The sequence below is a fragment of the Lemur catta genome, chromosome 1, assembly GCF_020740605.2.
Source record: "Lemur catta isolate mLemCat1 chromosome 1, mLemCat1.pri, whole genome shotgun sequence".
Lineage (NCBI taxonomy): Eukaryota > Metazoa > Chordata > Mammalia > Primates > Lemuridae > Lemur > Lemur catta.
In genome coordinates this window covers 89,667,137-89,682,539 of record NC_059128.1, presented here as the reverse complement: position 1 = coordinate 89,682,539, position 15,403 = coordinate 89,667,137, and the positions used below count along the sequence as shown (strand labels likewise).

General features: G+C 46.9%; 1 protein-coding gene across 1 annotated transcript in view; it reads right to left on the bottom strand.

Moving 5' to 3' along the window:
- Positions 1 to 15,403, bottom strand: part of LIPC (lipase C, hepatic type) — a 152,263-nt gene that overhangs the window by 121,517 nt on the left and 15,343 nt on the right. The window contains exon 2 of the mRNA XM_045530158.1: positions 11,888 to 12,020. Within this exon, the coding sequence (XP_045386114.1) occupies positions 11,888 to 11,972 (85 nt within the window). The 5' untranslated portion in view covers positions 11,973 to 12,020. The remainder of the gene's footprint in view (positions 1 to 11,887; positions 12,021 to 15,403) is intronic.

The window sequence follows — 15,403 nt, the reverse complement described above, 5'->3', positions numbered from 1 at the left end:
TGAGTGACATAGCTGGGACTCACACCCAGGTCTTCAGACTCCACACTCAGTTTTCTTTTTTCCCCCAGAGTCTCTCTCGAGAGCCCATGGTTTATTTCTGATGACCCGAGAGTCCCTGCCCATGCTAGGAGCCCACAGCCCAGAAGTCTGTCTCCCCAGTCCCTGCTCTGTCCTTGGGCACAGGCCACCATGCCACCCTTCCTTCTGGGCCTGGCGGTGGGTGGGTGGGGCGTCAAGGGAGGGAGGCAGGCACACCTTGAGAAGGTGGCAGCTGGCCTTGGCCCTTTCTCCTTGGCCGAGGCCCGGCTGAAGCCAGCCTGTGTGCAGAAAACACCTCTGAAAGCCGAGGGAGCAGGTTTGGGGCTCACACTGACGGGGCCATGCAGAGATGATTGTTCCTTAGGGCTCCTGCCAGAGGGGGAGTTTTATCACTTACTCGCACACGAGCCAGATAAACGGCTCCTTCTGGGTCTCCTGCCAGTTGGTGCTCGTGCTGCCAGAAAATCTTAATCACTCTGTTGAAAGGGGCAGGTGCCCCTCCCCCGCCCTCTGTCCCCCTGCCCTCCCTCCCCCACCCTCTTCCCCTCCCCTCCCCATCGCTCGCTGCCAGCTGGCCTGGTGGGGACCTGCTACTCACTTTCCAATCTCATGTGTATTTTCTAAGCATCTTTTCAAACTCTGAAGCCCCCCGGGGAGTTGCTGAAGCTCGAATAGAACAAAGATAGGTTTGCAATGTCTACAGTATCCCCAGTGCCCGGCCCAGGACCCAAGTCAGAGCAGGGCCTTGAAAAGCGTTTGCTAGGTGTTACGGGCTGAATCGTGTTCCCCTCAAATTCACGTATTGAAGTTCCAACCCTCAGTACCCCAGAATGTGACTGTTTTTGGAGACAGGGTCTTTAAAGAGATGGTTCAGGTTAAATGTGGTCACCGGGATGGGCCCTCATCCAATATGACCAGTGTCCTCATAAGAAGAGACGATTAGGACCCAGACACACCCAGAGGGAGGAGCGGGTGAAGACGGAGAAGAGAAGGCAGCCATCCAAAAGCCAAGGACAGAGGCTGCAGAAGAAACTAATCCTGCTGGCACCTTGATCTCAGACTCCTAGCTTCCAGACTGTGAGAAAATAAATTTCTGTTGTTTAAAGCACCGGGCCTGAGGTCCTTTGTCACAGCAGTCCTGGCAGCTGATGCAGTGAGCGAATGCTGAACGAACACGCTGGAGTCCCAGCACGAGGCCTGGCGCAGAGCTGCTGTGTGGCTCATAAATCAACACACTGTCCTCTGAGTGTGGACTTCCCGACGTACATTGGTCACCTGGTTACCTCCCAGGTACGAGTGGATGGGCTGGTCCCCACCTTCCCATCGTCAGCCCCTCCTTGCAGTTCTTCCTGATTTGACACCACCCTTCCCGAACATTTATCTCAGAAAGGGGAGCCCCTCTGGGGGGCATGAAGGCGGTGGCCAGGGCATGAACAGTAGCACCAAGGAATGATTCTAAGACTTGTGTCATGGGCAGGAAGGAGATTTCTCAGGTATTGTCCTGATGCCACCAAGCCTCAGAGCAGCTGTGGAGGGCACAGCTTGGTTTATCAAAACAACCTTAAACCTAGAGGATTCTTGGGTGAAGAAAAAAGCTTTAGCCCTTTTGAAATATCCTTGGGTACCTTAAAATTGGCCTGGAATTTTCAGTCTTGACATCATAGGGCTGCTCCTCTCTTTGGGCTGCCTGGGTTTGTGTTCACATCTGTGTTTCTGAACTTGACTTTAGGTAACTAGGGGCTGTGAAGGAGGCTGAGATGTGTGGGGACCAGGACTTTGTTGAGGGGTGGCTTTCCTCTTGGGCCACTGAGGCTGCTCCCATCTGTCACTTATAGTTGTATAAGGTGAGCAAAAAGCTCTAGTTAGAAGTGGCCAGGCCCAGAGAGGCTCTGAATATGTCCCTAGCTCCCCTGGCACTGTCACCCAAAAAGGGATATCTCTGAAGGCTATGGTACCCATGTGGACTCTGAGGGGCATGCCTCCATCACTAGGAATATGCATCAGTGAGAATCACGGGGACCTTGGGGGGCTTCTCCTATCCCTTTGCCCTTCAGGCAAGTCCACATTTAAGCTGACCAGAGAGGAGATTTCTCTGACTTGCTAGAGAGGTCTAAGGCAAGTTGGTTTATCACTCTGAGCCACAGTTTTGCCAACTGTAAAATGGGGATAGTAATACCTGTCTCACAGGATGGTTACATGGATTAAGTGAAATAAATAGGCAAACCATTTGGCATATTTGATAACCATAATCTACAAAGAATTCAAGCAAATTAGCAAGAAAAAAACAACCCCATTAAAAAGTGGGCAAAAGACATGAACAAACTTTTCAAGAGAAGATAGACTAATGGCCAACAACCATGAAAAAATGCTCAATGTCTCTAATCATCAGGGAAATGCAAATTAAAACCACAATGAGATATCAACTAACTCCAGTGAGAATGGCCTTTATCAAAAATCCCAAAACAACAAATGCTGGCATGGATGAAGAGAGGTAGGAACTTATACACTGTTGGTGGGATGGCAAACTAGCACAGCCTCTATGGAAATAGCATGGAGATACCTCAAAGCACTAAAAGTAGAACTACCATTTGATCCAGCAATTGTATTACTGAGCATCTACCCAAAAGAACAAAAGACATTCTATAAAAAAGACATCTGCACTCAAATGTTTATAGCAGCACAACTCACAATTGCAAAGATGTGGAAACAACAACCCAAGTGCCCATCAATATATGAGTGGATTAATAAAATGTGGTATATGTATATCATGGAGTTCTACTCAGCCATGAAAAAAATGGTGAACTAATATCTCTTGTATTAATCTGGATGGAACTGGAGACCATTATTCTAAGTGAAGTGTCACAAGAATGGAAAAACAAATACCACATGTATTCACCATTAAATTGGAACTAATCGAACAACACTTATGTGCACATATGGAAATAACACTCATCAGAAATCAAGTAGGTGGGGGGAGGGGGGGAGAAGTGAATTCACACATAATGGGTACAATGCACACTATCTGGGTGATGGGCACACTTACAACTTGGCTCAAACTATACAAAAGCAATTTATGTAACCAAAACATTTATACCCCTGTAATACTCTGAAAAAAAATAAAAATAGTCGCTATGATTCCGTACATCTTTGTTCTACTTAATTAAAGCAATGTAAGAGTTTCCTTCCAAAAAGCATCAAATATATATTTTCATTGTCAGTACTTGATCAAAAACTGATGTACATATATCTGGCTCCACATAAAACAGTACTGGGAAAGAAATGGTATAATGATCATTTATTGCTTGGAGTTGTTATCTGGGAAGCTTCAAATCACTCAAGGCAATTCAGTTAACTAGAGTTCAGTTAGAGTACAAGGTCTCATGTTTAAAATGGGTAGAACTTTGCTACCATATTTCTCTTTCCTGATAGCATTTAAATAGCTGATACCAGGGAAGTTAACCATGGTGGATCTCCTGGCACTGTGATGACCACACACATTAGCCCTGTGGATACCCAGAGTGTCAGCGTGGAAGGAACCCCACCTATCACTCATGAGAGACGAGAGACCCATGAGGTAAAGGTTGTCACCCAGGGCTGTGCAGCTAGTGCACAGGTATTAAGAGACCTCAAAGACATCGCCCAAGTTCCTTTGTGTGAGAGAACATGAAAACACAACACAACAACAAAAAACCAGCCCTGCTGGCAGCCAGACCATGATGTCCCCAGCTGAACATAGGCAATGCCCACAGAATATAAACATGTGCACCTCGGGCCCTCCACATCTGTGTTTGCAACGAGGCAGAGACAAGGCCACTCTAAAACCAAAAAACATGACTAAACGTTTCCCTCTTCTGACTAACTGGAATGACTCGTACTCCTGTATTGATGCCAGCTCAGCCCTGCTTTCATCTGCCCATTAGCTAGATCATTGTTCATTATCCAATCCATTGTTCGAAATCCAGTCATTAAGTTGCCTTCCCTTTTGATGGAATCCAATCCAGAATTCCCCCTGCTTTCCAGCCCTTCTTCGGACTCACCAAGCACAAGCCCAGGTCTTCTAGAAGCCCATCTCAACTCCTCTTACTGGGGTACCCCAGGGTTTCTCTTGAGTGCACCCTTGCTGAAGTAAGCCAAGTAAAGCTAACTTGCATTTGATGTCAGATGTTTTTCTTTTATTGGTAAATTTTACATTTGTCAAATGGCAATAATACCTGTCCAGTATTCTTCACCAGGTCATTGTGAGAATCAAGTGATATAACACAGGTGGGAATGAATTTTCAAAGTTGACATTGCTACAGGTTAGAAGCTGGCATGATATGGAATTTCCAAATGGTTCTATTTTCAGACTTTGAATAAGGTGTTCTTTTTTTTTCTATACTAGTTAGGTTTGTGTAAAGAATAAGGTGTTTTTAAGATGGACAATTCCTATTAAGCTTCTATGATGTGTTGCTGCTTCAGTTTCTTGGTGTGAATCCCTCCTATGATTTGGTATTAAGTAGAGCAATTGACATGAGAACTTCAGAGAAACGTGCCCGAACTCATGCCTGCCTGGGAGGAAGAGCTGAGTGTTTGTGGGTACAGGGCCAGTGACTGCCGAGCCCCACCCCTGCCTTTCCCAGTTGATAACATTGCTCTCCAGCAGGGAGTGCCTGGGGTTTCGGCCAGGCTGAGAGATAAGGCCATCTACCCAGCCTGCATCCCCACCCTCTTTGCAAATACCAACTTCAACTGTGGCAGGTACTGTCTCCAGGGGGAGGGCCAAACTCCTGAGGCTGGCCCTGGAGGCCCTCACTTCTGGCTACTTCTTTCCGTGTGTCCTACTCGGGGCGTATCAAAGTGTCATGGATTCCCACTTTCTCTATCCTTTTTCAAGGCTCCAAGTCAAGACTGGTTCATGCTTTTTCTCCTTCTATCTCTTTTCAAGATAAAGGCTTCTCAGCTAACCACCCCTGCCTTGGGGCTCTTGTAATGTTTTGTACATAGTGTTATTTACACACATATCACATTGTGTTGGAATTATGCCTCTTTCCCAGTCTCCAATCCCCCCCCCCACACACACCCAGAGCAGGGGGCTGGAGACGCTGTCAGGTGGGAAGCTCCTTGGTGAATGGAAGGATGCTTTTTCATTTTCGTACCCTCAGGGATACATTTTCATAATGATCAGGGGGCCTGGTACACAGCAGGTAGTTAATAAATGCTGTCATTTGCTGCTGTTGATCTTGTTATGTTTCACTATAAAGCAATATGTTTTTTTCCACCACTTTGGTTTCTCTTGGGACAAAGAAGCTGGAACATTTGTCACTGGAAACTTTTTTGCAGTCATAGAAAGGCCACTCCTAGTCAACTGAGAACCCACAGGCTCTGCCCAGCATTGGTCATGCCCGGCTCATGGGAAAAGAATTTTCTTCATCATATTTTCAGGCCTGGCGAGGAGTGGCTCGATGTGGATGGTTAATTAGTTATTGCAATGATTATTTTTCTACCAATTACAAGTAAGGCTCAGCTTGGGAATTTTTCTTCATTTTAAGAACTGCTTTTTTTTTTTGGCATGCCAATATTTTATTTTGGAGGAATAAATTTTCATGACTATCTTGGTTTTTTTTTATATTATTGGGGTTGTAGCTACTGGGAGAGAGGTCAATATTCAGAAGCAATAGATGTTGCAATATGTTCAAGTCTTGGTTCTTTCATTAACTATTTTGTTTTTTTAGTGGTTCTCTGTGGTCCCAGAGCAGCAGCATCACTTGGGAACTGGTTAGAAATGCAAATTTCCAGGTTCACGCCAGGCCCACTGAATCAGAAACACTGTAGGCAGGGCCCAGAAATCTCATTTCAACAAACCCTCTAGGTGATGCACGGAACCACTGAAGTTCCAGAACCACTGATCTAGGCAAACTCCTTCATTTTATCATTTTGCAGCAAATTTATTTTTTAATTATTTAAATCATTGATGTAAATGTACCCAATGCAATACTTTAACATTACATAAAGTTTGGAAGAGACAAAAATTTAGATGTAAGCTCAACTAAAGTATAAATATTTCTGTACATTTTCTTCCAGTATTTAAATAAAAACACACCTATTTTCAGATAGTTGCAATCACAGGACACACAATTAGGTATACTGCTTTTTTCTCAATGTCAGAATATAAATATTATTAAGTGTCACCACCTGTATATCTTCATAAGAGCTATTTTTGAGGGCTGGGAATGTGAACTTGTACATATGGAGGTAAAAATGCTGTGGACGGACAAGGCCCCATGCGTGCGACCCTCTTCACTTCTCCCCGTGCCCCCCACGACCCCCAAGCACCCAGCCAAGCCCTACCGGGGAAGAATCGAAACTATGAGTGTTTCTGGAAATAGAGTCATAAACAGAGAGCACAGGGAGGTTAGCCAACGGCCCTGAGTTTTCCAGAGTCATCCAGAAACGACTCTCCCAAGCTTGAAACCCTCTCCTGGAACCCCGAAGCAGCCGAGATGTCACTGCGCTACCTTGTGGCCACGTCTAGGAACTGCACCCTCCCTGGAGAAGCCCCGCTGGCGCCCCCATCCTCAGGTGCCTGCCCGGAGCTGGTCCCCCGCCCCAAGCTGGGTGTCTGGGTCCCAGTTGCCCCCCTAACCGCGGCTCCCGGTCCCTGCAGGATGGCGAGGCTCCGCCCCTCGCTCGGAGTCGCACAGTGGGGCCGCAGTCCAGCCTGGCTGGCCGGGGGCTGGAGCTGGCCAGCCCTTTGCCCCGGTGGGCTGGACCCCAGCTCCGGGCCGGGAGGGCCCCACGACAAGGTGGGCATCCTCCTTGGGCCCAGCGCGCAGCCACCTTCCTGGCCGTGAGTGTCACGCTGCGCCCTCTGCTCTGCCGGGACCCCATGGCTGTCGGGGACACCCAGGCTGAGGTCAGGCCGTCATGTCCCCTTGGATGATGTCATCGGGACCTCTCAATCCTGCCTTGTGACCAGCCTCTCTCTCCTGCTGGCTCCCTGCTGTGTGCCCTCACAGCGCTGTGGCCGCTGGTGAGAAAGTAGGGCAGGGACAAGGCACAATCCTGGGTGGCTTTTGGCCGGGCCCTCACTGGCTGACCCATGATTTCAGGTCAGCCTGCAGGCCTCATGCCTTCCGCCGTCAGCCCTGCCGTTTCTGTAAAATGCACTATTTACCATGCTGAGAATGGAAGGATGTGGGTTCAGGGCCGGGGCCCTGTGAAAGGGGAGCGGGGTGGGGGTGGAGCACTCAGGGGGGACCTCTCCTCTCCAGGGCTGAACCCCATCCCCCACCGCGGGACGGGAGGGGCTCTTGCAGCGGGAAGGGGGGATTTCCCCTAGCGTGCTGGGGGCTGGCCCTCCGCTGATTGCAGGTCTGTGTACACTCGCTCTCCGGTGAAAGAGTGTGGTCTCTGCATGCCACCTCAAACGTCAGTCACCAGTGAGAGTCCCTGCAGTTTCGGAGGCCTGTCGGCGTCTGCAGGCCGTGCTGAGGCAGTCATTCCGAGCCTGTGAGGGTGGGTGGAGGTGGCAGGTCTGAAGGGACGTGGAAGATCTCTTTCCCAGTGGCCCTCTTGGGATGACAAATCCAGGACCGATCTAATGCAGCTGAGCTGGGCATTTGATTTTATTTTTCTTACACATTCAACTACTTTTCAAAAGCAGGTGATTTAGTCCTGTTTTTTTCCCCCTACCTTATTGCATATAAAGTCTCCGTATTCTTATTTTTAAAAGCTCCAAAAGAGTTGAAACCCATTCTACTAAGTGAAGTATCCCAAGAATGGAAAAATAAGCGCCACATGTACTCACCATCAAATTGGTTTCACTGATCATCACCGAAGAGCACATTTAGGAATAACATTGAGCGGGTGTCGGGCAGATGTGGGTGCGGGAGGGGATGGGTGTATCCATACATAATGAGTGCGATGCGCACTGTCTAGGGGATGGACACGTTTGAAGCTCTGACTCAGGGGCGTGGGGGGACAAGGGCAATATACGTAACCTAAACTTTTGTACTGCCACAATATGCTGAAATAAGAATAAACATAAAATAAAATAAAAGCTCCAAGACCAGTTGTTATTGAACTTTTTTGGAAGTCACAGATCCCTTTGGTAATTTGCCAAAAGTTATGACCTCTGTCCCCTGCTCAAAATGCACATACACACAGCCTTGGGCACCATCTCAGGAGGCTTAGGGACTCTCTGAAACCCACCTCAGAGCTAGGTTAAGGTCCCTCGTGCTAAACTAACTATGTGTGCCTAAGGGACAGCAATAAGCCTTTTATTTCTGAACCTCATCATTATGACCCTTAAAAGTTTCTGGAGCTTTTAATAGTAGGTATTCAAAATAATGCTTGTTTAATGAGGGACTTAGCAATAGCTGGACTGCACATCTCTGACAGTTTATTGTTGAGCACTGGAGTTCTTTCCAGTTTGTTGGAGTTTGCAACTTTAAGATACCGAAATGCAATAAAAATATTTTCTGTATGAACCCAAATTTTTATTTACCAAACAAAATGTTGCACCTCACAGTTCGAAATCTGTTATTATTACTTTAAATTTTAAACAGAAATAACAACTCTATGGGAGTCATACAGGATGACAGAATTGAAGTAATTCAAGTTCTGTTTTTTTTTTTTTGTCTACAATGACTACATTATCACTTTTTAAAATTTATTTCTTTTTATTTCTTATTTTTTCCTTGCCCCACCTCACCATTATCACTTTTTGCTTGGAATCTATTGTCTAAAGGCAGGAACAGGCAGCAGGTACCATGGGCTTTGGGGAGGTGAGATGTGGAAGGATTCTGAACCACTGATACTCACTTTTGCAACAAGCACACGTCACTGAGCCTGTGAGTGTCAGGGCCAAGTGCCTAACTGGGAGTTCTAGAAATTAATGTCGATGTAGAACATAATGAACATAATATTTATCAAGGGGGTAAGTAACAAAACTATGACAATTTGACGTTCACATATATATTACATGAAAGTCAACAGTAACCAAAGATGGCGTTTACAACTAACACCAAAAGACCATTTTTTTTTTTTTCTGGGGGAACTTTGTTTTTATCATTGACAGAATTGTGATAATGAAAGGAAGACCAACTTTTGGTTCTATCATTGTATTTAAATTACCTACTGACAATGGTTCTCTTACTGCTGGCTTCCAGGGCAGCCAGGTGTCACCTCCCTACCCCTGGTCCATCCCTGATGTGACAGTAAGTTCCTGCAGGGCAGGGACAGGTGGTGCAGCCCGCTGTTGTGCAGTGCTTATCGCACACGCAGTGGTTCTCAGCCTGCAGCTGGGGGCTCCAAGGGAATTGCTGGGGATGTCCTGCCTTTTCTTATACGGGAGACCAGATTTTCTTCATGTACTTCAAACAAAGCAACGTATCACAACAGATTAAACACAGAAACAGATAAGAGAATCCAGCTGTCTTCTGCTAAGCCAGACATTAAAGAGATGTGCAAAATTTCTTTGTAAAACAATGTCACTCTTCTGCCTCACTTTAAAATTATTATTTGGAAAATATAAGCTATTTTCCATAAAATTATGTTACATTTGTTAACATGCAACGGGTTTATTATTATTATTTTTAAAAGCACTAACAAATATTCTTAAGATTTCTCAGTTTTGATTTCGAATATGGTAAATATTGACAGCTGTATCTGGCACACAAAAAAGCTCTTTGGGGCCCTCAATAATTTTTAAGAGAGGAGAGGTGTCTGGAGACCAGAATGTTTGAGTCGCATTGCCTTGTATGTGCCAGATGCCCGTGTACGCTTATTACATTGATGAGGGACTGAATGGATGGGCTTCAGCTGCTCCCGGGAGTTGGCAGCTGTGGCTGGGATGGAAGGGAGCAGAGGGCACAGTAGGAAGCGGGGCCCATACCTGAAAGGTGGGGCCTGCCACGGTCTAGGAGCGGCAGCCACCATTTGGAGCGGAGCTGGCTCTGAAGGCAACACCCCTCGGGGGACCTGGGCCTCAGGCAGTGCAGGCTGGGAGTAAGGGTGATGGTAGCTCCATGTCATGGGGGCTTCAAGAGGCTCACTGTATCCTGTCCCCTTAGTGCTGAAGGTCAGGAACAACTGTCTGAGTCTGCCTGCCTGTGATAGGAACTGGGCAAAATGGTTTTCCAGGGACCTTTGGTTGTCACATCACTGGGTGTGGGCACAGTAGAGAGGGCTGTGGCCTCAGTGACAGATGGAGGCTCCAGGTACCTCTCCCTGCTCTGCGCTGATCGGCCTTGAGACCTCCAGCAAGTCACTTAACTGCTGGCTTACTTGACCATATGGTGAGGAGATCAAATGTTCACAGAGTGCCTGGCACACCCTGGCTGCACAGTACATTAGTGACTCCATTAGTAGAATGTCATTAATAATAAATACTCAAAAGATGTAGGCTGGGAGGAGTGAGGTTAAGGAGGAAGGGTCCTGGAGGGAGTTCTTCCTAGTCCTTCACTAGTGACAGTTGAAAGTTGGCATCCACTATGGTTTCCCAGCCTCTGTGCTATTGATATTTTGGGCCAGATAACTCACTGGTGTGGGCATTGTCCTCTGCATTCTAGGAAACTTAGCAGCATCCCTGGCCTCTAACCACCAGATGCCAGAAGGGAAGCACTTTCTCCCTGGTTGTGACAACCAAAAATGTCTCCAGAATACATTGCCAAAAGTCCCCCCAAAGACAAAATAATATATTCTAGGCCAAAGGGCAGCAAAGGCCCTTTACCAAAATCACTGTGAACCCAGGGAATAAAGATCTTTAGAAATTTTGCCTACATGGCTCTAAATTATTATATAAGGGCCCTTTTTGGACATGGCTTTATAAACAAGATGATGTATGAAAAATAATTAGTATAGTGATTGGCACATAAAATGTTCAGTGGATGGTAATAATTAATATTACTAATAAGTTATTAACTGACCTAGGATATAAATTAATAATCAAATATAAAGGAATAGCCTTTTTTCTTAAGGGGGAAAAAACATTTCTGGAATTTTTAGGTACATTCCTGTTAGTAAATTCCTGATTCTCAAAGTTTTGGCCGTCCCTCCAAGCATCGACTTTGACAAAAGAAAAATTTAAGTCTCTATTTTAGTGTTACTAGCTCCTGACCAGTAACCAGCACAAAAGCAAAGGCACAAAAGCAAAGTCCCAAACGCTGGTCTAGCTTGGCCAAATTGTTCGGTTAACTTCGTATCCGTTATTCATTGGTCGAAGGCACTGTTTAGCCAGGAACCTGGGCACCACTACCTGACCCAGCATTTGGATCTGCCATTGGCCATCAATCTAGTCTGCAAATTTACAAACAAAACAGGCTGACTGCTGTGGGGTTCTTCAGTCTCAAACTAAAACTTTGGCAGGAAAATAACGTTCAGAAAACGTGCAATGATGTTTCTACTTTAGACCTGACTGATCATAGAACTCTCATAAATTTCTCTCTCCTCCGAGAGAGCCAGGCAATTAGACAACCCCAACAAGACAGAGCATTTCATTGCAAGCCGCACTCCCCAACTGCAAATGAGACGCCAAACCAACTCTCAGAAAGATCTGAAACTCTTTCAGACCGTTCTCCATTGAAGAAGTCTTACTATGACTGTTTCCATATCAGATATAAGAGAGACTTCACTGCCAGCTGCAGGCTCTCTTAGGAGACTTCTACTCCCAGGATGAGTTTCTAAAATTTCAGTCCTGTTTACAAACTGCTGTGTGTCCCTGTGAACCTGTGATGCCACTAATAGAACCACCTGGTATGCTCTGAAGCACGCTCTGTCCCACACAGTCAGAAACCCTTGGATTCTTTGTGATACAACATTTTAAAAAGAAAAATCCATGCCCGTCTCTGGAGAAAAGACAGGTTCTTACCTGGTCCCAGGCTTTGTCCACGGGCACTTGATTGGATAAAGATGCACAAAACCAAGAAAATGGGGACACACAGGGCACTGTCCATTTCTCCTGTTTCCCCTGGGGTCCGAGGTCTTCTTGCTAATTTCTGAAGCTAAAGAGACCAGAATGCCTATTGATACTTTGTTAGGGAAGGCTGCCCATTAATAATTAACCTTTCAACATGTTATCTAAGGTTCAGACACTTTCCTTGCTGCCCCCGACCCCAAATCTAATTCTATCTAATTAACAACAACAACAACAAAAAGATTGATTTACAAAAGTAAATTTTGTAAAAGTAAATGTTGATTTACAAAAGTACATTTTGAAAACAAAATACCTTGTCATATATTTATAGCTTCTGGGGCTAATGTCATAGCTCCAGATTAAACAATTCAAAGTTAATGTGTTGTGTTTGGAAATTCTGTCAAAGGTCAGGGGTAGCAGCCTCCACGTGGCTGCCTAAGCGTCCCTGCGGCAGCACCACAGAGGGGATGCAGGCGCTGGGAAGTGAGATTTCAAGTTGCAGGCTAAGCCCCTAGGAAAAGAAAAGGGCCCTGCCATGCTGAAAGCCCCCAGACGGTCCATTTTCTGCTGAGTTCAGCGAAACTGCTGATGCCTGTGGTCAACGTGTGGTGGGGCAACGTTTCTACGGCTGAACTGGGCAGAAAACCCTTAACCTCAGCGTCAAAATGAGCCCGCAGAGAAGCAAAGATGCCCTTGCTGAAGGCCCCACCGGGAGGTGATCCTGGAACACACTCATTCTTCCTCCGTGTTCGTTAACGCTCCGACTGAGGAGAGGACTGAGAAGTAAGACCACGCAGTTGAACCAGGTGGGGGAAACACTACCATATATGACTCTTGTAATAGTGACTGGGTCTCTAGTTTTATTTAAACATTATTCATTTGCTCATATATTTTTTTTTTTTGCATGCCTACGTGCCTTGCACTGTTCTAGGCATGTGGGATATACCAGTGAAGGACCCCAAAATTCCAGTCCTTGTGGAGCTTGTGTACCAGTGGGGGTGGGAGGTGGCAGAAGACAGACAATAGACACAATAAAGAAGCGATTTACATAGGTCAGTAGAATGCAATGAGAGCTATGGAAAACGAAATGGTATAGGAGGGCCAAGGGGGCGTGGGAGAAGGTAGTAACTTTAAACAGAGTGGTCAGATTGAACTGTGTTGGGAAGTTAAACTTTGAGCAAAGGTTTGAGGGAGGGGAGGGAGTTGCCCCTGTGGACACCTTGGGGAGGAGAGTTTCAGGCAGTCCGTGCAAAGGCCCTGAGGCAGGAACTTGCCTGGTATGTTCCAGAAATACCAAGGAGGCCAGTGCGCAGGACACATCATTAAAAGGACTTTGGCTTTTATACTGTGAGACCTGGGGAGCTGTTCTGAGCAGAAGAGTGACATGATTTGTATTACAGTTTTGACAGATCACTCTGGTTTGCCAGTGAGCCGGGGTGAGGCGGGGTGAGTTCCCGAGCTCTGCTAGGAGGCTGTTGCAGTGGCCCAGTGAGAGGTGGTGGCGGCTTGGTCCAGCATGGCCACAGTGGACTTAGCGAGTGGTGGATGGGTGCTAGATATACTTGGAAGGCAGAGCCAACAGGATCTTCTGACTGCTGGGATGTGAGATACGGGAACAAGAGGGGAGCTGAGGAGGACTTCAAGGTTTTTGGCTTGAGCAAGTGGATCAGTGGGGTTGCTACCCGCCGAGAAGGGAAAGCTGTGCGTGAGGCAGGGTTGGTGGGGGAAGATTGGAATTCAGCTTTGGCCACGTGGTGTATGAGCAGCTCTTAGACATCTGGGTGGCAATGTTGAGTGGGGAGCTAGATAACTTGGTGATTACTGCCCTGATGAGCCTGACCGAAAAGACCTTCTGAAGCCATCAGCAGATTTGGATGGTCTTGACCCCAGCCCAGAGCGTCTGTTCTGACCTATGGCTGCACCTTCCTGCCAAGGGCTGTAACCTGGGGACCATCCAGGCAGGTGCACGATCTCTGAGCAAGGGCTTCTGTCCTGGGCACCTGGCTGGCTCTTTTCTGTCCTGTACAGCTAAGCAAGATGTGAAAGTTCTACTTCTTTTTACCTATAAATCTGGGACCTAAAACCAGCTGGCTGTCTACTTTGAGCTCCTCTCTCCTGGGCCTGCCCTCATCTCTTCTCCTCTGGGTACTGCTAGTAACACTCCCAGGCCCTACTTCACTCTGCAGGTTAATTCATCGAGACACTAGTGAATCCAAGTGCCTCGGAAATACTACCCCCCCAAAAAACCCAATTTCTGTAGATTACACTTTCTTACCACTTTCTACATGGGAAGAGGCCTTCAAAGTTGTTCTAGCTCTTATAATTACTTTACTTGCACCACCAAAATTCCTCTACCACCATCTCATGCCAACTCGAGTTCTGCGAGGCTCTCCTGAAAAATGACAAGGGGGAGTGGATGTCTGTCCCCTTGCAGGGGTGGTGTCTGCTTTCACCTCTGCCCGAGCTCTTCCTGCTGCTCCATCAGCAGTTTTCACCTTCCTGTGGTGGTTTTTAACACACAGCTCTGTTGTGTTTCCTTGAGGCTGGATGGGGAGGCCCCTGGGAGGGAAGAAGGGAGGACTTTCATAAAGTGTGAGGCATCCTGGGCCTCCTGTCCACTAGCTGTGCACAGTGTCACATAACCTTGATGAGTTGCATCTCCTCACCTAGAAAATGGGGATATCATGTGCTGAGATAATATTTTGAGACATCAACTTCTTATTTTTCTCCCAACCTGTCTCCCTTGCTCTCCCTTCCACTTAAGAGGGGCAAAGTCAAGAGACCTCCACACATATTTTGTCTTCCAAAAACACAGGACCTCAGGGCAAGTGAATTCTAACCAGCAAAGAAAAGCAAAAGGTTAAAATGTTTTAAAGGGAGAAGGACCCCACCCACCCAACCTTCCCACCACTGGAAAGACAGTCTCTTGGGCTTTGCAGGCGGTGGGGGATGCGGAGATTTGTCCATGGGTCTGAGAGCAGAGGGACAGTCTCCTGCTTCCCAGAAACACTGCTGGAAGGTAAGAGCCCAGAGAGAAAATGGCTGTGTGTGTGTGTGTGTGTTGGCAGATGGGCAAGAGAGGCCCTTGGCCTGGTGTGGGGGCAGCAGGTCATGTCAGTGGGAGGATGGGCCTCTCAGTGGCCACATAGGTGGACTGAAGACAGAGGACTATGTCACACCCCTCCTACAAGCCCATGCCTGGCTTTTTTTGTCTGGTGCAGAACTACAGCATCACTGGGGGTGGGAGGGGGTAGGGAGAAGGAATCCAGGAGGCCTGGAAATGGGGGTTTGGAATCAGTAATTTAGACCAGTTACAGAAATTAAAGATATTTCTTTTTTTTTTTTTTTGAGACAGAGTCTCGCTCTGTTTCCCAGGCTAGAGTGCTGTGGCATCAGCCTAGCTCACAGCAACCTCAAACTCCTGGGCTCAGGTGATCCTCCTGCCTCAGCCTCCCGGGTAGCTGGGACTAC